Source organism: Lissotriton vulgaris, chromosome 10, assembly GCF_964263255.1.
Source record: "Lissotriton vulgaris chromosome 10, aLisVul1.2, whole genome shotgun sequence".
Classification (NCBI taxonomy): Eukaryota; Metazoa; Chordata; class Amphibia; order Caudata; family Salamandridae; genus Lissotriton; species Lissotriton vulgaris.
In genome coordinates this window covers 151,658,358-151,678,699 of record NC_141698.1, presented here as the reverse complement: position 1 = coordinate 151,678,699, position 20,342 = coordinate 151,658,358, and the positions used below count along the sequence as shown (strand labels likewise).

The 20,342-nt window shown below is 43.6% G+C and overlaps 1 protein-coding gene across 1 annotated transcript in view; it reads right to left on the bottom strand.

Moving 5' to 3' along the window:
• Positions 1–18,126, bottom strand: part of BAIAP2L1 (BAR/IMD domain containing adaptor protein 2 like 1) — a 490,712-nt gene extending 472,586 nt beyond the window's left edge. The window contains exon 1 of the mRNA XM_086940727.1: positions 17,476–18,126. Within this exon, the coding sequence (XP_086796853.1) occupies positions 17,476–17,526 (51 nt within the window). The 5' untranslated portion in view covers positions 17,527–18,126. The remainder of the gene's footprint in view (positions 1–17,475) is intronic.
• Positions 18,127–20,342: the final 2,216 nt, after the last annotated feature.

The following is a 20,342-nucleotide window of genomic DNA, read 5'->3' as shown; positions in this document are numbered from 1 at the left end:
ACACTTCTTAGTTTATTGTCTGATGGTTTTCTGGCTACAGGTGTGGCAAGATACACCAGTTATGGTGAGCTTGCCTACAAGATACGTGGGATGCTGTCCCTCATGGCTTTGTAAAGGATTCAGCTGGTTTTGAAGACTGTGCAGTCCAATAGGGGAAGCCAATGAAGTTCCATAAGGAAGGAGGTGATGAAATCCTGATTCTTCGGGTCCTAGAGGAGACAAGCAACGGCATGCAGTATGACCTGAAGGGGTGCCAGTTTGAACTCTGGGAGGCCACAGAGCAGGTGGTTACCACTATCTAGATGTGAGTACAAGGGCTTCTAAAGCAGTCCTAAAGTCACTTTCAGGAAGAAATTGTGTCACTTTCTTTAGAAGAGAGAGCTGGTGCCAAACAGTCTGGGTTTTTTTGGCTATGCGTTCCTTGATCGTGAGGTGACCTGGAATTTGTTGAGAAGTGGGGTTCAAACCTATCAAGGTTTGCGTCATTGAGCCAGGTTTGAACTGTTTAGTATTCTTTGAAAATAAAATAAGTTTTGTCTTGGTTGGGTGGAGCTTCAGATATGGGCTGGACATCCAGGACTGGATGATGTGCAGGCAGTGTTTGAGGCATGGGATGTCTCAATCAGTGGGTAACTTCAAATAGAGTTGAGTATCCTAATTCAACTGGTAAATCGTGATGCTTTTATCTCTGTGTAGATATCAAACAGGCTACCTGTAGGGGTTGAAGTGGACAGCATGGAACACTTGGGGACTCCGCCAGCAATAGAAATTCTTTTAGGACCTGGTGAAGCCCATGTGAACAAACTGTTGGTTGGAAAGGTAAAAGGAGGACCAGTAACTGACTTTTTCCAGTGAATCCTATTTGAGACTCTAGCAGAGAGTGTAGCCAAATCAACCATATACATGCAGCATAAAGAAAATTCTTTAAAAAAAATACCTACGTGGTATTTCACTACATGTGACCGAAAGCAATGTTTGAAGGCATCAACTTGTGCTGGAAGGGCTGTGGAGAACAAGGCACTGTGGTTCACAAGTGATTGTCCTATGGCCACGTACAAAGGTATAGGGGAGAAACAGTGGCAGGCATCAGCAACATTACATATTCCATCAAGTGAAGAAAGAGGTTCCTTATGAGGCACATTTTTGCTGAAACTTTTTCTGTACTTTGAATTTCCCCCAATAAAAAAAAATTGCATGTTTATGTTGTAGATGTAATAGTGCTGCATATGGCGAAAGGTATGTCCTGTGTCACGAGTACAAATGACACAGGCTCTCAGTCACCCATACACATATTACCCATTCATTCATACACATGTTCATTCATCTCCACAGACCATGCCCTCACTGGCACACATTGCAGCCCTATCGTAGTACCCCTAGCCACAGTATTTTGTTCAAACCACAGTATAAGGCTCCATGGACATTAGGTTAAAAGTCAATAAAGCTGGGCGAGGGGGTGTCTAGTAACAATGCACTAGTTACTTGGCCTTCAGTAGCTCACAACGATTTTCCCTGTTCAGAAGTAGCTCTCATTACAGAAACGGTTGGGGAGCCCAGGTCCAGAAACGTACCTCCTGAGAGAGGGAAGGAGCCTGCCTGGCTCTGCAGGAGGAGAGAATGTTTAGAAGGAGAAGCCGAACATGCTCATGGCCTAAGGATCTTCCAGACAAAGTAGACTGTTTGAGAGATGGAAGCCAGAAGAGACCATGCTGCAGAGGGTCTCCTGGTATCTCATTTCACTGTAAGGAGTGTGAAATTCGACATAACTCAGAATATCAGCATAAGGCTGGCTGCATCTATGTTGCCACATGTAAAGGCCCAAGTAAGGGCTGCACCTTCCAAGCATGTGCTGCAACTATGGGACGGTGTGCATACCAGCATGTGCACTGACCCAGGCTGGCGATGCAACTGACATGATTAGCATTAGCTACAGCCAGGAAGCAAGCTAAGAATGCCAGGAGCACATGCACAGTTGTGCCAGGGCATTCTGAGCAACACCAGACCATCTTGGGAGACTGCACTGCACTAAGAAAATATATGAGCATGGCTGACTCCCTCAACGACTGCCGCTGAATCTGCAGGCAATCACAGCAGGCCTCTGCCTGAGGTGGGACTAAACGACTGAGCTCGCAATGAACGAAGTGTAAAGGACTAGAGAATGATTTCCTACCCACTATGACATTGGGGATAAATACCTGGGGAAACAGAGACGGATTGCGCATTTGACTTGGTTGGAGAGGGAGGAGGGAATGTAAACACCTCCTGAGCCTTATACATGCATTTACCCTGATTTTGCTAGGGTTCGCATCCAACTATAAAATTGAGAGAGCATAGACTGTGCGGTTAGGGTGTAGCATTCACAAGTAAGTCATGATTTGGCGTACCACTCTTTACCCTGGGTTGAAATGTGTAGTAAGGAGTACTGGTGTGTAATCAAAAGGTGTGTTCTTTTGTCTGTTAGTTGACTGTTGAGTTCTGAGCTTGTGCACACTACAGTAAATTTTTTTATGAGAAATTAACAAAGATCTATTCTCAGTTTAGCAAAAATGATGAGGCCACAGTTTCTGCGGCTATTACCTCTCCCTCTAGTGAGAAAGTGGAAAGGGTAAATTCCCCGGAGAATGTATTAACAAGTTGGCAATCTATGGACAATGTGACCTTTGTAGAAATACTCAACAGCATCAGGTCAGGCTCACCTCAGGACCCAATCCCTGCGTCCATGTTAAAGCAGTTGGACTCCTCTATTTTGGGTGTAATCAGATCCTTACTAAACGCTTCGTTAGAGGAAGCTGTGGTACCCGATGATTGGAAGTGTGCGATGGCAGTCCCTTTGTTGAAAAAGGCCGATGGCGACCCCGAGATCTTTTCTAATTTTCGTCCAATATCATTACTACCAATCTGCTCGAAAATTCTGGAGAAGCATGTAAATAAACAACTATCTGACTTTGTCAACGATAATAATCTGTTGCATTACTCACAGTCAGGGTTTAGAAAGGGACATTCCACTGAGTCAACCCTATTAGGGGGTCACTGAAGCCATCCGAAAGGAACTGGATGGAGGGGGCACTGCGACACTCATTCTTTTAGATTTGAATGCCACTTTTGACACCATCTCCCACAACACCCTGATCCAGACATTGGAGGACATAGGAGTGAGAGGGAAAGCACTAAGATGGTCGGAACAATTCCTCTCACACACCGGACCTTTCAGGTCTTTTCCAAAAAACAACTCCTCTGATATTCTGAATTCTTTTTATGGGGTACCTCAGGGCTCTATTTTAAGCCCACTTTTATTTAACATTTATGTTACCCCATTAGCCAAAATTGCGGAAGAAATGGGTCTTACTATTTATTCCTATGCGGACGATACGCAAGTGGTGTTCTCCCTAGCAACGACAGACAAAACTAATATCTCCCCTCTCCGCTCTGGACTCCTGAGAATGGCCGATTGGCTTTACTCTTATAAATTAAAACTGAACGGGGATAAGACAGAGTTACTTATCTTTGGTGATCACAAGGATCTTTGGGGCCCCGTTCATTGGCCGGATGAAATGGGCCCTACCCCGGTTGCGGTACAATCTGCTCGCAACCTCGGAATAATAATTGATAAGCTGTCAATGCGTGCACATACCGCGTAAACGGCCTCAACTTGCTTTGCAATCCTTAAATGGTTAAGGAAAATACTTTAGCAACTCCCAGAAGGAGCACAGAGGACAGTATTACAGGCCTTAATAGGATCTCGATTAGATTATGGAAACATCCTTTATCTAGGATCTAATAAAGATACTATTAACCGTCTTCAAGTTATACAAAACGCTGCAGCTAGATTGCTCCTTCATCTCCCAGGGCGTACAAGTATGTCAGAACATCTGAAGAAACTGCACTGGTTGAAAATCGCCAACAGAGTGAAATTCAAAGCACTCTGTTATATGTTTAGGATTAATGTGAAAGAGGCACCCACCTATATATGTAGACTGGCCCAGAATTACTTGCCCTCTCGCGCTCTTCGATCCATGTCACAAGCCAAATTTGTTGTTCCCAGATTTAAACTAGTACACCTGGGTGGACGCTCATTTACTTATCTGGCCCCAGTTCTGTGGAACTCTCTCATTCAAACTGCGTCTCGAACAAAAAAAATACCTCCTATTCCGGAGGGGAGTCAAAGCTTGGCTTTTTAATCAGTAGTATCCACAACACTCCAATACTTCTAGTTTAGTCAAACAGATCCAAGGCGCCGGGAAACCCTCAGGGTAGCTATTGCGCCATACAAATGTAATAAATAAAATTAAAATAAACAATACCTTCCTGAGAAGCCTGCGACTGCTCACATTTGCTAATCTCAGAATCAAGTGCAGAAAAGGTTGTACTTGACCCGGTTTGCAGAGTCACATTAGGATGGACCCCAGGACACCAGTAGCAGATATCCTCAACTACCACAGTAGGGGCCTAGTAGCCTGTCTGCCCTGTGTCCCTTGGAACAGTGTCTAACAGTGCCTTCCTTGAAGGAAAGGAGAACAGACTGCCAGCCAGTCCATTAAGTTTCACTGGCTACTGGAGGGGCAAAATGGGGAACAAAGGACAGGAGGAGCCACAAACGTGTGCAAAGGAACTGAAGGAGAGTGCATCATCTAATGACATCCACTGGTGTGGATAACAAGGATCCTGGAACAACATTTGTCTGTGACATCAGCGCAAGTAGTCCTGAGGAACAACCTAAAGGGGCTCAATAAAAGAGGAAAAAGACATTGGCAGCCCTAAAAGATATATTATTCTACTCCACACAGCTATGGACCCGCCTCAAAAAAGCCAGCCATGAGGAGCGGAGATAGGGGGCCTCACAAAGGGAAGAGAGATAAGACGGCTTAATTGAAGATCTTGAATAAGAAAGCAGAGTGGATTGTCCACTGGGTAGCAAGGGTGGGAGCCAAGCTGGATGGACTAAACCATAAGAAGAAGATAACATTCTTGAGAGAACCTCCAGAAGACTTGAGAAAAAAAGTATCTACTGAATGGATAGTCAAGAACATTTTAGAGCATCTCAATAGTGTGCACAGCTTCTACATGACATTTTGGGAAAATGTCTAAAAGCCTTGATAGTTCTGCTAGATCATCCACTACTAGAGTGATAAGCATGCTTGTGGTAAGATCAGAAGATTTATAATCAAATGAGAAGGGATCACTTGTCCTGCTTTAACCTGGGTTTGCAGGTAGCGTACTTCTGTCCCAATTAAAAAACCCTCATGCACGCATCTGATGTTAAGCGAGAGCGGTATATCTTGATTCTCCGCTTTTTAGACTCGTGCGTGCATAATCATGGGGTTAGTGGTTTATGCACCCTCCACCAGGAGGAAAACCCTGGGTTACAGCAGTAGTGATTAGTGATAGGAAGTGTTGTGCCGTGAAAGAATAAAGTGGAGGGTACATCAGACGCGTGCATGAGGGTTTTTTAATTGGGACAGAAGTACGCTACCTGCAAACCCAGGTTAAAGCAGGACAAGTGATCCCTTCTCATTTGATTATAAATACTATGAACAAGGAAGCTGAATAGATCACACTTTCCTTCTCCCTCCACAACTGATTATAAGAGATCAGAAGATTACCTACTGTAAATCAGGAAGACTTGATAAGATACAGGCTGTGTGCCAAGGTAGAATTCTAGGCAACAAACTGTAGAAACAACACCTTTAACCTTTCATCAAGTGAGATGTATGCAGCTGGCTGTGGGGACACCAGCCAATAGACAAAAGGTGTTTGAGGCATTGTCACGGCTTGATTGGCATGGACAGAGACAAAGCCCTCCGTCTAGAGTCCATGGCTACTTCTACTGGGGACTAAGTATATAACAACACAACATAAATAAATAATTGAAAATATAAATGGAAACTAAAGTTTTTTACTCACATTGCCATATAAAGTGCTTTTTAACAAAATCTAAAGAAATGTGCTTAAATAATTTAGCAGGAGGCATTATAGTTACAATCCAAAACCTTAAATCTTCAGTCATCAGTTGTGATTTGCCAGGCAACCATAATGCCCACACCCCCAAGGTAATTCTCAAGACATTACATATATTCACACGTACAGTTACCACTACTAACATCATTAAATGATGTTGCATTATCACTGGCATCTTCAATGACACCAATAAAGCTACAAATTGTTGCTCTTTTAGATTTGTTCACTTACATCTATTGCAGCCGAAACAAAGACAGACACTGAAAAGTCAAAGGCCATGCTCAGTAGGCTATGAAGCAAATGGTACTGTGGTTGGACCCTGCATGCTGAGGCTGGTGTACGGATAAATGCCCCCAGACCATCTCTGCAGCTATTCCATCCCAATAGTTTTGTCCTGTGTCTTGGTGTTCCCTAGCACATCTTCTATTTTTTGGCACAGTTTATTGAGCTCCTAACCCAGAGGAACCAATCAGACTGCAGTTTTGGTTCTTCAAAAAGAAACCTGTGCATTTTCCCTGGAGGTTAAAAAGTCCCTCCATTGATCTCCCCACAACTTATTCTCAAAGAGGTAGCTCTATATGTCCTTTTGTCCAGGTCATAGATGGTGGCAGAATTTAGAAGTCAAGCAGTGGCATCCTGGAGTGTTATCTACTTTCCTCCCATTTAAAATGTATTACAGTGAGCTGATGCATATAGGCCCTCTTAATATGTATTATTTTCATAATAGGTATTAATGTTTGAAAACATTACGTGGATGAATTTTGTAGTAGCTATCTCAAACATCAAACATGATTACCTATAATATAAGTGTGTGATCAACTTCAGTGCACTGTTGAGAGTTTCACTCAAATGTTCATAAACATCTTTGGGTATCAAATGGTAAGCGCAAGATGGTCAATGGCTGTTGTCCCCTTCATCTAGTTCCTCCTTACTATGGCCAAGATGATCTATGGGGAATTTGCAAGATTTCCTGTAGTAACATGGCAAAGGAGACTGTACATGAACTGTTGCTATGGTGAGTATGGGTTCCGCATTTGCTGGGACAGTACAGTTGTTTTACCACTTCTCCTGACAAATTTCAGTAAATTTAGGACGCATCAATTTTCATAGAGGGTCGACTGACGCTTAATGATGCAAGTTTTCATTAGTTTCAGTGCAAAATGAGTTAGTAGTCCCTAACAAAAAAAGAGTTTAGGTAAAGCAGATGCTACTGTGTGTACATGCGGGATGTCACTCAAGTCCTTTGGTGCCCCTGGGTCGATGCAAAAATATATTCCTACTTCGATATTTGCAAAATGTCCTGGTTTTTATTTTACAAAATCTGGTCACCCTACCTAGTGCTTTGTGGCACTGGCCCCCACCATGCACTTTATGATAAGAGAAGATGATGCCTGGTTCCACAATCCTCTCTGAAGAGGATGGTTGGATTTCTGAACAGGAGAGAAGCACTGGAGCTAATAGAAACATTTACTGCCAGAGGGCCAAGAACTGGCCACAAGCAGGGGCTACACCCCCAGAAAGAGGCATAATCAGATGTACAACAGGACAATGGTTACCCTGCTGTGGTTCCTCCTAAACATGTAGCAGAATGCTACCCATTTCCTCACACTAGGAAGAAGCCTGAAAGCCCTGGTGACATTCTTTTGGTATTCCCCAATGCTGCTACCATGCATATTGCCTGCAAACCATCAATCAGCCCAATGAGTCCAAAGAGACAGAAATAGAGCCTAGCTTCCCTCACCAGAGAAGTGGGAGGCTGCTTTAAGAAGCTACATATACAAATGAAGGTGAGCTGAGTCCTTACTCTGCCTAGTAAGCATGCCCTCCCCACCCAACATGAACCTTTATTTTTTCTGTTTTGCCTGTAACTCTGCCTTTGCGAACAGGAGACAAACTAGCATTCCATGCTTTATTAAAAAAGTCCCTATGTGTGTTAGTTGAGCTCACACAACATTCACCTCCAAGAGTCAGACAGCACTCTGCCACCCTTTAATAATGAGGTCGGTGCCTTCCTCTACTCCCCGCCTCATCCATGTATGGAGCCACAGACATAGAGTTAATAGGACCCTCAGTACATAAGATATTCACATTTTAAGGGATTAACCACCCTAAGCCTGCATCTGAAAATAAGATCTTCTTTTGTTGCCAACTCAGACATCAAGACATTGTGCTTTCATTATTTTGATTTACTGTAACACCATTTTACAACTTGTATCTGAGTTCTCATGCCATACACAATCACTAGTATCGTAATTTGTAAAGATTTGCCAACCTGTTACACGATAGCCATTCAATGGTGGATGAACTGCAACTGTCCATGATGGAGCATGGTGTTTGCAGTCAAGTTATGATCATAACGGCATGTATTACAAAACATCGCAGGGTTGGAGGGAACCTTCTAACTATTTTTATAGTGACTGCATCAGGTCACATTTGAGTTTATTTTGGGAATGTTACTTGTTCCTGAACATTTAATGGGTTCCTCGCGGTACCCATATTTACCACTGTATTAATCTAGTAAATTAATATAGGGTATTTGATGTGTGTGGTACATCTGTATATACATTATACAGCCATGCCCGGCAAGGTTGGGCGCTCAGTCTTCCTGAATGCCAGGCCCTCTATCCAACCCCTGCTGTGCACGACTAAAGGACAAGCTCATTGGGGATGGGGTATGCAAGAGGCTGGATACAGGGGGATCGTCACAGCAAGGTCATGCGGCCAACCCTTAGCGATAGAATTGGATGCACAGAAGGCATATAGCCAGGCAATGGCCATCATCATGTGGAGCTGGGTACACTGGAGATTGGTTGAAGCACCTGTCTGTTGGCCAGACCCTACAGCCACTCCTTACTGTATGATGGAGGGATTAACCTACAGCAAAGTGATATGAAGTATCTCAAAAAATAATCACAGAAAACCTTTGTTGCTGGTAGCTTGTGATTTCTTCTGCTCATAATAAATTGAAGTAGGTTTAAAAACCTCACAAATTCAGTTAAATAAAAAAGAAGTTAAACCTCCTGAAATGGCCAGGCATGGTTAGCTGAGCAAACTAACTCACGCCCCCAACTTGCAAAGCAAAACTCATACCTTAAATGCAAAGCTCATGACCTGACAAAGTTCACACCAATAAATAACAGGACAGAACAAAACATCATTAAATAACATTATTTACCTAAAGAGATGATACTGTAGCCAGAGTGTTATCAATATTGTCATTGCTAAGGTAATATGTAAGTCACCAGCAGTATCATTGTCATTTGTGATGTCATCACTCACATCATCAGTGAGGTCGCGAGCCAATGCATTGGAGGTGCGAGTTATGGTTTGCATAGCAGGGAGCAAGTAATGGTTTGCTCAAATGTCAGGTGAAACGATATATTACACTAGTTCCCCTGAAATTAGTTGTAGTGGGTTTTCCCACAACTAGTGCAGGTGTGCCAATAAGTACCCTAAATAAATCAGCATCCTGTCAGATGGAGAATTCTTGATCCTGAGAGGACTGCAGGATACTGGCACGATGTGGCTGGCTGGCTGACTGAAATACAGGCTTCCTTTTGTTCCAGTCTTGAATGTCTGGATGTTCAGACCAACTTTGTCATCCTAATTATGGAAGCTCAACATACATCTACCATGGGATGTGTATTGAACCTTAAAATCAAAGGCTTTCCCAACAATATACATCTAAAGTACATGCTACCCATTCTTCGTTGTACAGAAAAAATTCCAAAGGCCATGTACTGCAGGTCCACTATGCAAGGCAGGCCTTGGGCCACTACTGTGTAGCACGCAGAACAAGGTTGTATATAGCTAGTTCAGCGTAGCTGGGGCAGGCTTCAAGACTAAGCATAGATTCTGCTAGGAATGCCAGAATGCATGCATGTCTGTTACACAGAGCAGCAGGAGTAGTAACTGCAGGACGTTCAGTGTACAGCCTGTGACCAAACACGCCCATGCGGGTGAGGTTGGGAGTGAAGGAGACTGGACACAGGACATGGCCAGAAACCAGGCCCACCGGCCAACACTACTACACACAGCTTAAGACCATGCGCAGTGGGAAGTTATGTGCACTGGGCCTGGCCACATATCTGGCCTTGTGCCAAATCCTCACAAGGCATGGCCAGAAGCCATGTTTGGCTCAGTCAGAGTTGAGTGCTCAGAAGGATTGACAGAGCCTGGCCAAGGGCATATGCTGTCTGTGTTAGGTACATAGAAGGTTGGGCAAAGTGCCTGCCCTATAGCCAACCACACTTCACAAAACCAAAAGCCGTGCTCCAAGTTGGCTGGATGCAATGTAGTGGTATGAACCAGATCATTAAAAAACACTCACCCCCCAAAAAAATAACTTTGCTGATGGCAACTTTTGTTTTTGCTCAGAAGACATTCATAGTTTTTTTTCTTTTTTAACTCACACATTCCATTAAAACCCGAATACACTTAAAGTGTATTTATATGGGTGTGGAATTCCTACAGCCCGGCATCCAGAACATACTGTATGTGATCAATGACAACAATTAATTTCTATTTTGTCCACTGGTCAGGAAGGCACCATTCCCCAACTACACTGCACAAGGTCACTGGGCATAGTTTAAAGTGTCCGTTTAGCATCACATAATAGGTAAAAAGAAATAGAAACGCTCTGCTGCTACATCCAGACAGCCACCCAAACACACAAGATGTTCCAAGTTGCTTATATGGTTCATTACTGCAAAGCTATAACTATAGAGCAAGTAATGCAACAAGCTCTCCATGAACTGCAGAGGTTACAACATAGAAACGTGCAAAATCACAACATTTTACATGTTTGGGGTATTGCCAAGTCTCCCTGAATGCTCCTGCATATTATATCCATATCCAAACACACAATGCTTGGTGAAATAAAAGAGCAATCCCCACTTTTTTGTACACTGGGAAAATACTTTTCCCTGATGAGAAACCCCATTTCTACACTACCTTAATGTTTGGAGATGTTCCATTTTCCCTTCCACTATGAAAATAGATTTACTCCAGTACTTGCCTGTTTTAAATATCTGACCATTTTCAGGGTGGGAATTGGTTGTGGGAAGCTCATGAATGGCCACAAATTGATGTATTTGAGATTATTCACAAACTTTCCAGGCTGAACATGCCTTGAACAGCCCACCCCCACTTCTCAGCTGAGATGTAGTTCCTCTGTAATATTACAAACACATGAAGTATAAAATGTGGAAGTAAATTGATTTAAGATTGTTAGGTTACATTTTCTGAAAAGCCTAGCAATATGTTCAGCAATTTGCAACTGATGTAATGTGTAGTCTCCGTGAGACTCTCAGTCTGCAACTTGTGTAGTACAGCGATGTGTGTCAACTTGACTGAACACTTTGTTTCATTTCTGATAGTTTGTATATTTTCGGATCCCTTAGATGCCCAGACTGCACATTCACGTAAATGGCCAGTTTTGTACTTCTGTGTTCGGTTTGGAATGCATGTTAACACCATACATGGATGGTAATCCAATGTGACAGATGATCCTCGATTCTCAATCTCCAACACTGTCTTTCCTCTCTCAGTATATCTCCAATGAAATGAGCCTCATGTTGTGTCATTCCAGAGATCCCCAGGCTTTCCATCTCATAGCTATTACTTGGTGCTAAAAAAAGACTCCGCTCCATTCAGTCTTCCATTCTGTCTTGCTATGCTGCTGCTTATACTCCCTATGATGAGTTTCTTGAAGGCTCAGTGATATCCCAGTTCTCTGGGCAGCTAGTGATGGTCTCCGAGAGCTTACCTCAGCTTTATTTAATCCCCGTCTTTGCCTTCAATCTTAGATTCCTCCCTTGTGCGATCTTGGGTATCCCCAGGCACAACTTTTGTTACTTTTGTTGGGCTATGTCAGCTCACAATTTATTCTGTTTAGTGTCCAGCTCAGTTTCTGCTCTCAATGCGCTCCCGTGACAAGTTTCATGTTCTATGCTCAGCAAGATCTCCAGGACTCAGTCTGTGTGGGTGTAGCTGAGCTCTGGCAACTGTGTGGGTCCTGCGTGCTCTTTCAAGGATGATGTAGCTCACAGGCCTCTTTTCCTCGATGTGAGGTGCCTGAATCTAGGTACTGAGGGTTCAATTGGCTGGTAATTTTCTGTCTCACTTTGCAGCTGGCTATCATGAAGACAAAGTGCTAGTCTACTGCCAACTAAGCGATCAACATCACATTGCATTCAGGTGTAGACTATCACCAGCTTGCCAACTGTGAAAATACATTAAAAACAAGTGTGAACCCATGGTTTAAGTATTTCTCCCTGCTGCTGTGGGTTGATGCACACAGTCTCTACAGGGGCAAGGGCAAGGAGATGTGAGGGGAGACACAGGGGTAAGCATGAGCCATACAGTGGGATGAGGTGGCATGCAGTGAGCAGAGGCAATTCATAGGAGAGAGGGGGAGACATGGGAAAGAGGATCAAATGCTTAGTGTAGTAAAGTCCTTGGCTCGAGGTTGCAAATAAACAGCAAGAGGTGTAATGCTGCTATCGCCAGCTCTCAGCTCAGACACCTTTGCCACTCTGCTATAAGGTCTAAACAGGGAACTGCAAAATATGAACCAGATGTACAAATTAAAGCAATTGCAATAGATTCGCAAAAAAAAACAACAACAAAAAAATCGCTGAATTTGTGACTGCAAATAGCCTATTTCTTAAGTACCAACCTCACTTTATGAGTTGCAAATGTTTTTCCACACAGTAGAACTGGGTTGTGCAACCAATGCTGAATCATAATTTGAAAGGGTCATTCTTTACAAACTACAATTCAGTATGGAATGTATCAATGGTTTGAAAGCACAACTCAAGTTGGAAATCTTTGAAACATAGAACTAATTCATAAAAGGGAAGCAGCCTTTGTTTTCTGAACTGGCTGGCAATCCAGACATTCTGACTGCGGAGAAAGACTGTCCCTAGAGACTTTGCACATCATCGGCTGGTGATGCTGCCCACACTATTCTTGGGAATCGTACTGGCAGCCTTTGAGGAGTAGACAGTGGCCCCAGGGACTACTGCCTGCTCCCCTGATATATACCCCAAACAGAAAAACTATATATATTTTTTTGAAGCAGCGCTGGTTACTTTAAGCAACTGATGCCACTTTAAAAACACACACACACACATTTGGGAATGCAAACACGGGGATGCGGATTAGCAGGACATTGATTTCAGGCCCCCATCCCTTTTATTTGTAGCTAATCACAGGGGGGTCACAAACTCACCTATCTATATAACATTCATTCGTGTTCTGCCAACCTTGTTGAATGTTGATTTTGCCACGCTATTAGTGCATTGGTCGCTTTTCTAATTGAAAGTCCTTTTGCAAACAGTCTGTGCACAATTTGCAACCACTTTTTGTGAAGAAATTCTCAGTACATTGGACTGTGTCTTGCACCCGATAAATCCTAAAAGTGCAACAAAAGAGCCGGACTCCAGTAGACAGCCCAAACAACATTAACTTTTTACAAGTCAGTTTAACACAGGAAGTGTTTATCATCATGTAAAAATACATGTTCCTAAAAAAGAAAAAAGAAAAGAAGGACAGGATAGGTAGAAATCCGAACAAAAAAATGTAAACGAAAAAAAAGTACTAGAATATACTGTTTGCAGATAACGTGAAAAGTGAATAGCAGAAAATAATAAAAATGTCTACCTAAAATATATTCATCAACACAGTACAGGCGAAATGTAAATAAAATTCAATTAAAAATAGACAACAGAAAGAATGTTATGCAAAACAACCAGAAGACCAGAATTAGACAACATGCAAAGTAGTTACAGAGGAAACAACTTGGACATTAAAGTTACACCAACAAATCCACAAAATTTCAAAAGTAATTCTGATTAACTTATAGTCAAGTTTGTTCATCCGAAAAAAAATAGAAGATTCAGTTTCCAGGCTGCCACATGCTGCCAGGCTGCGGTAAATGCTTCCTTTCCCAGACCACACCCGTCTGGAACAATAAGCAAATAGATACAGGGGAAGTGCCAAACCGAGAGGCACACGTTTAACCTTGCAATAACAGCATTAATCTAGCACAAGAAAACTCTGCGTTTCACCTTTGGTGACCTTTGTTTTCAGAATCTGTAGATAGACCACACGATTAATTAGAAAGGCATTCAAGAACAATGCATATCACACCACTGGACCACAAATTGCCTCACCTATTCCGAAAGGCAATTTGTCCTTCGTTTATATTGGACAAGATCGTATTAATTTCTTTAGTCTTAACTTCTGTACAAAAAAAATACCGCACTCGGAAATATTACTGCAAGGTATAACTGACTGGTTTCTGAGTTGAAACCGTAACACGTAGGGCGTGTTAGCACAATAAACAGACTTTCTACACGAACTAATTAAGCGGCTGCCTGGAACTTTCCATTGAATAAAGAGGTTTGATGCCATTTGTTAGGATAAAGCTTACACAAACTGTCTTAATATTGACGTAAAGAATTCCAAATATTACATGATTTCGACAAAAAATATGTCTATCGACGACTCTGCATATTATCGAGTAGACCAAATCTGAAGTAAATAAGATGAACGCACATACCGAATCTAAAGTTCAAAATAGCTATGCAATGCACTAAAGGTGCAATACATCCTCCTCAAAGAGATTTGTCGTACGTATGACAGGTAACGATAGAAAACATAAACCCTAACTAACAATTGCAGAAGGAGCCCCATTCTCGCACTGTAATGTTGCATGAAGCTACGGAAGGTCAAAGTGATAAACCCCTTGTCGTATTGCTTAAAATGACAATGTTAAGTAAGCGATCTATCTACCGACTCAAAACTTGAGAATTCTTTACAGAAAAACAAACATAACAGCCAGCTGGTTTATCGGTCATTGAAGTTTAAATTCGCTTTCGCACACAGCCTGCAGGGCTGGCTATCCACACACACATAACGTGCAGTGCATTGCTGTCCACACACAGCGATACATGTGCTATGCAACCAGAGAGCCCTGATTTACACACTCTGAGCCGCAGTATTAGCGTAGCAAGAGGGCAAACGTGAAAAAATGGGCCCTCCTGCTCCCCAATTTTGTAGAAAAAGTCTATCATAATTATGTGTGTTAGGCCCTTCGCATCTCGGCCCCGGTGCCACTGCACATACTCCACAATTGATAACTACTTCCTGAGCCGGGGCCAGACTCACACATGCAGCCCCAAGGTCCTGGTGTGGCTCAATGGTTAGAGCGGCAGACCCTGATGCAGAGGTCTAGCCCGGGACCAGGGTTCTATTCCCTGCCTCGGCGGGTCTTGGGCTCAAAATTCCACGGACCTGATAATTCTCGCCTCAGTGCCTATTCTAATCATAGAGTCCCACTCTGCAACTCTGGGCAATAGCTTGCTTAATCTCCACAACGCTAAGGATATCTGGCCTCCACCCTGGGGGTGCCCAGGAGTGGACGCCTCACAGGGAAAGCCAGGACGGGTTCCACAGCTGTATTCGTACAAGCGCCTTGAGACCCTTGCGGATGAGTAGTGCGCTATACAAGTATCAATTTTAACTGATGGAAAACAAGCCCTACCTGGCTATGTCCACTCAGTCATGCCTAGGCTGCAGAGTTAACCCTGCACATTCACAAACAGTAGTACCAGACTATCAAGATTCACCCACGTGATCCAGTGGCTGGATATGACATATATGGTAACCACTTGAGGGCGCGACAACGCCCACATGCATACATTAGAACACTTAAACACCTGTGGTACCAGAGAAGTATCCATAATCTTAACTAGGAATTTGGCTTGAAAAAGACCTTTCTTTCAAGACGCAAGCCAAAACAAAATCGCCGGAACTTGCTTCGGGCTCCTCAAATCCATCAGGAAGATTCTGCCACTACTCCCTCCTGTCTCCCAGAAACTGCTAATCCAAGGCCTTATCATGTCAAGGCTGGATTACAGCGATACCATCTATCTAGGTGCTCCCGAGGCTACCCTCAATAAACTGCAAAGGATCCAGAACGCTGCGGCCCGGATTCTCACCAATACCCCATCGAGATCTCCGGCCAAACCAGCCCTGAAATACTTACATTGGCTCCCAGTGAGAGAACGAGTGAAGTTTAAAGCTCTCTGTCTATCACACAAACTTCTACAGGACAAAGGCCCCCCCATCCTAAAAAAATTCATAAGGCCTTATAAAGCCTCATGATCCCTCCGATCCGACCATGAATACCTCATCACTATTCCTAGAGTGAAGAAGGTGCGCACGGGTGGACGGCGTTTCTCTGTCAACACAACCCGCCTTTGGAATTCCCTTCCCTGTGATCTCAGGACGGAACCAGACTATCTCCGATTCAGGAAGCGGCTGAAAACTCACCTGTTCCCCTGAGCCTCTTTTTTCCCCTTCCTTCTTCCTTTTCACTTCCCCTGTTACCCTCTTGCTTGTTAGGATCTTAGCGCTGGGATACTTACGGGTGACTACGCGCTCTACAAAACCCAATAATAATAATCGCCCACATGCTGCTGGGCCAGTGCGTGGGTGTACAGGCTGAGGCTTGTTGCCTAGAGTGTCTGGCTAGTCACAGTCACCCACATGCAACAGCGTCAGTGTCTGACTTAGCTTATAACACGAGTCCCACTCACTCACAACCATCAAGCAGGCCCAGGTTATCCATACTCGCTCACAAGATTAGGTGCCTGTCCACTCGGACACCCACATGCTACAAGCCCAATATATCTAGTTATACACAAAGTGCAGTGCCGGTCTATTCTTAATCTGTCGCATGCTGTGGTTCCCTATTGTCCACTGATTAATAGGAGGCCCGGCTCTCGGTGGATGCACATTCATATCCATATCAAATAAATTGAAATTGCAGTGCTCATGTCTCCCATGCATGCCGACAAGTATTCTGAAGGCCCTGCCTATCTACACTCAAAACTTTCAGTACCAGGCAATCATGTTACCCACATAGTGGATGGTTAGTACTGCGATATACACACTCACTGGCATGCTCCTTGGCTAACGACACGACTTCAGTACCATATCTGACTATAGGCAGGGCCGCAGGAATTATGCGAATGTGCGGCTACTGGGGTACAACCAATGCCCAGACATTGTTGCCAAGTTTAAAAATGGCAAAATACAAAAGTAATACATACTGTTACAAAATGTGCAGCATTATTTGCCTTTTCATGCCGCATAATTGACGTAACCCTGCCACATAATTTGTCCCTCTCCTGCCGCATAATAGCAGTGGCCCCGACTATAGGCTCACGGGCAGCGGTGGCAGTGCCACACATACCAAGAAGCTGTGTGTCAAGGCCCATGGTGTGATTTCCCACTCACACAGGCCGGATATATAGGTGCTCACTTTCACTCACCTGCAGTGCCAAAGTGCACTTGCACCCTGCAATCCAACCAGCCCAAATTCACATTTAAGCACCTGCATAGCCAGCCTCCCAGTCCCAGCCGGCACAGCATGGCCATCCACGCTCAGTACCCCGGTTCAGAGAGATCCCTCCCATCCCCACAGACGTTGGCTCACTGCGTGCTTACTTTGTAGGTGTTCTCGGTCACCCTGTTCACCTCCTCGGGATCCCGGGACATGGCTGCAGTTGGCGATGTAGTCCTGGGGTGAGTCTCTTCGGAAGGGCGCACCTGGAGGGGAAGCTCAATCTTCGGGTGGTGTCGCCTGCCTGGCCAGTATCAGATCCGCACATAAGCTCCTTGGTGACGGGAGCAGGGCTCTGTATTTCCGGAGTGCAGGAGGTAGAGGCAGCACTCGGTGTCGTTTCCCTGTCCCCCTGGCCGAGCTCACGCGCCGCCTCTGCCCGGCCCCTCCCGTGGCCTCCCGGCTCCGCACCCACACCGACTCTCACCGGCTCCCACCAACTGTCAAAACTTGCCGAACCAGCAGCTCTGGCGGGTAGGGGCGGGGCTTGCCGACGTCGGCGCAGCGCCGCCCCGCACGCGCACCTGTGCGGAGGAAGACGTGTTCCCCTGGAAAGATGAGGGACGCGTGACGTCAGAGGTCGCCGGTGCTCGGAGAAACAAGTGCCACTTCTTCGCCTCCGAGCAGTGGTCTTTTCTGTCCCCGAGCCCCGGTCTACCGCCTGGTTTCGCCGTGGGCGTCAGGTGTCTCGCCAGCACCTGCTGCTAGCAGTCTGACTGCGGCCTCAGATAGACACGGGCGTCGCCCGCGGGACGGGAGGTGACACACGTGGCAACACGTAGAGTTGGTGACAGAATACCAGCTTGGGAGGATGCCAGCCAAAGTGATTTGCTCTCCTTGCCTTAACTCAGTAGTTTCCCATGACGTCATGAAATAGATCTTTTGAATTAGAATTTGCCAGAAATATATGATGCATACGTGGTAATCTGATAACGATAAATGTATCGCTCTAGGATGAGTTTGGAAGTTTCCATAAAATTTCTCCAGGTGAGAGAGAGGCTGAGTGGCAGAGCAGATCAAAGCCAGGGATCTGGTTTTAAGTGCCACATTTAGAGAGTTCGTCAGATAAGAAAAAAGTCTATTTTGGAAGTTTTTATGTCATTTTTAGCACATTAAATTACGATTAAGCAAGTTTTAACATTAGGCTTGGGCAGTGTTTTAAATGGAAATCTGGAAGTGCAGGTACACGCTACTAAGAGTACCTCTATGCTCCTGAGAAGTGCCAGCACTCTCCTATTACATGTATAGTAGCAGTGCTTGCTGAAAAGTGCTGGTACTCTTCCTCTCAAATCAAAGAAGTGCAGGTACTGAGTACCGGACAGTGCCGGGCCAGTTAAAGCACTGGGCTTGGGAGGAAGTTTAATTACGCTAAAATAATTACGCATTACTCTTGTGATGCAAAATTACAGAAATTACGGTATTGCTTCAGTTTGAGTAATTAGGATATATTTTGGTTTAAAATCCTACCACTGTAGCACTGGAACAATGTTCTAAGAGAGAGCGAGCAACTGCTAGCTACTGTTGTTCATGACCTAAAGCATTTAGTCTTATTTTCTTAGCACAAATTGGTCCATTTTGGACACAAGGGTGCATTTTGTATGAGGGAAATAGTGTTAAATGCGGATTACGCTTCTCATGAAATTACGCATAATTACAATTACACTAGAGATAACTATGTCAGTTACACACACCCCTAATTAACATCTGTTAAAAGTTAGTGTTTTTAAACCTAAACCTTTCCCACCCCAATGCCCTGTCTACGCTTATTTAAGTAAACCACAAGCTTCTAGTTTGTCATGTGCACTGTATATTTAGCCAGTGTCATTGTTTGTGGAGCCTATTATTTTCTGTTAAGCCGTAAGCAAGTGAGTTGTCCATGCAGTGTGCTGAACTGAATTACTTTAAAATGGTCTCATATCTGCCATTCACTCAACATGATCCAAAGAGAAGTAAAGTGATGCGCATCGCATCACACAAGTTGGAAAACTAGGGCAGCCAGGATCTGAACCCTGGTTCCTGGCAACACGTTTTGCAGTACAGCTACTGGGGAGTGCCCCATGTACTTGCCGATAATCTTCATTACCCTTGGTCCAGCTCGTCCTTATAAATAAAAAAATGCAGAATTCTCTTGGGAGAATCAGAAAATTCAAAATAACTACTAGTATTCTCAAAGTATCTCTTATACGACACGCATCACCATCTATACACACTCAATCCAAAAACCCCTGACTCTGTTGGCCAATTATACTGCATATAATGCGACAGGAAAATGCATTAAAAAAGTTTTTATTAAAAGATTTGTTTTACTAAATTCTTTTGGTATTAGTGGAATAATCCACTATTTCAAGATACATTAAAAACACAATGTTATATACAAATAATAATAATGAGAGACACACAAACAAATGAAAATGCAAACTAATAGTTACATCTAATTTTGGTTGTTCCCTATGGAAATCGTTCTATTGTTTGTTAAAATGTCCATAGCCCATATCCTCTATTGGACCTAAACAAGTTCCTTGGATGCAACCATATGGATGCAACCATATATAAAAACCCAAAGGCGTCGACCCGTTTCGGTGGTGTTTTTCTTGATGTGGACCACCTTCTTCAAGACAAAATTTAAACACTGGTCTCTCTTGTATTAAAACATGAGAAAATCCCATTGAAAACATAAATATACATATCAATAACCTGTTAAACAAATCCCTTTATACTACCCTATTTTGCATAATAACAATGAAACATTAATCTAAACACAATTACAATGCATTTCACTAGTGGCCTGTATGGTATTTGTTATAGAAATAGAAAATTATATTTATATACATTAACAATTGGCAATGGACAATAACAAGTTGTTCCCAAATGTATACATTCCATTTTAGTATTGGCAATACTTATACTGACTTCAGTGTCTAAACACTGGGTTCCTCTATATAATTGTCCCCTAGGGTCCATCTATACACAT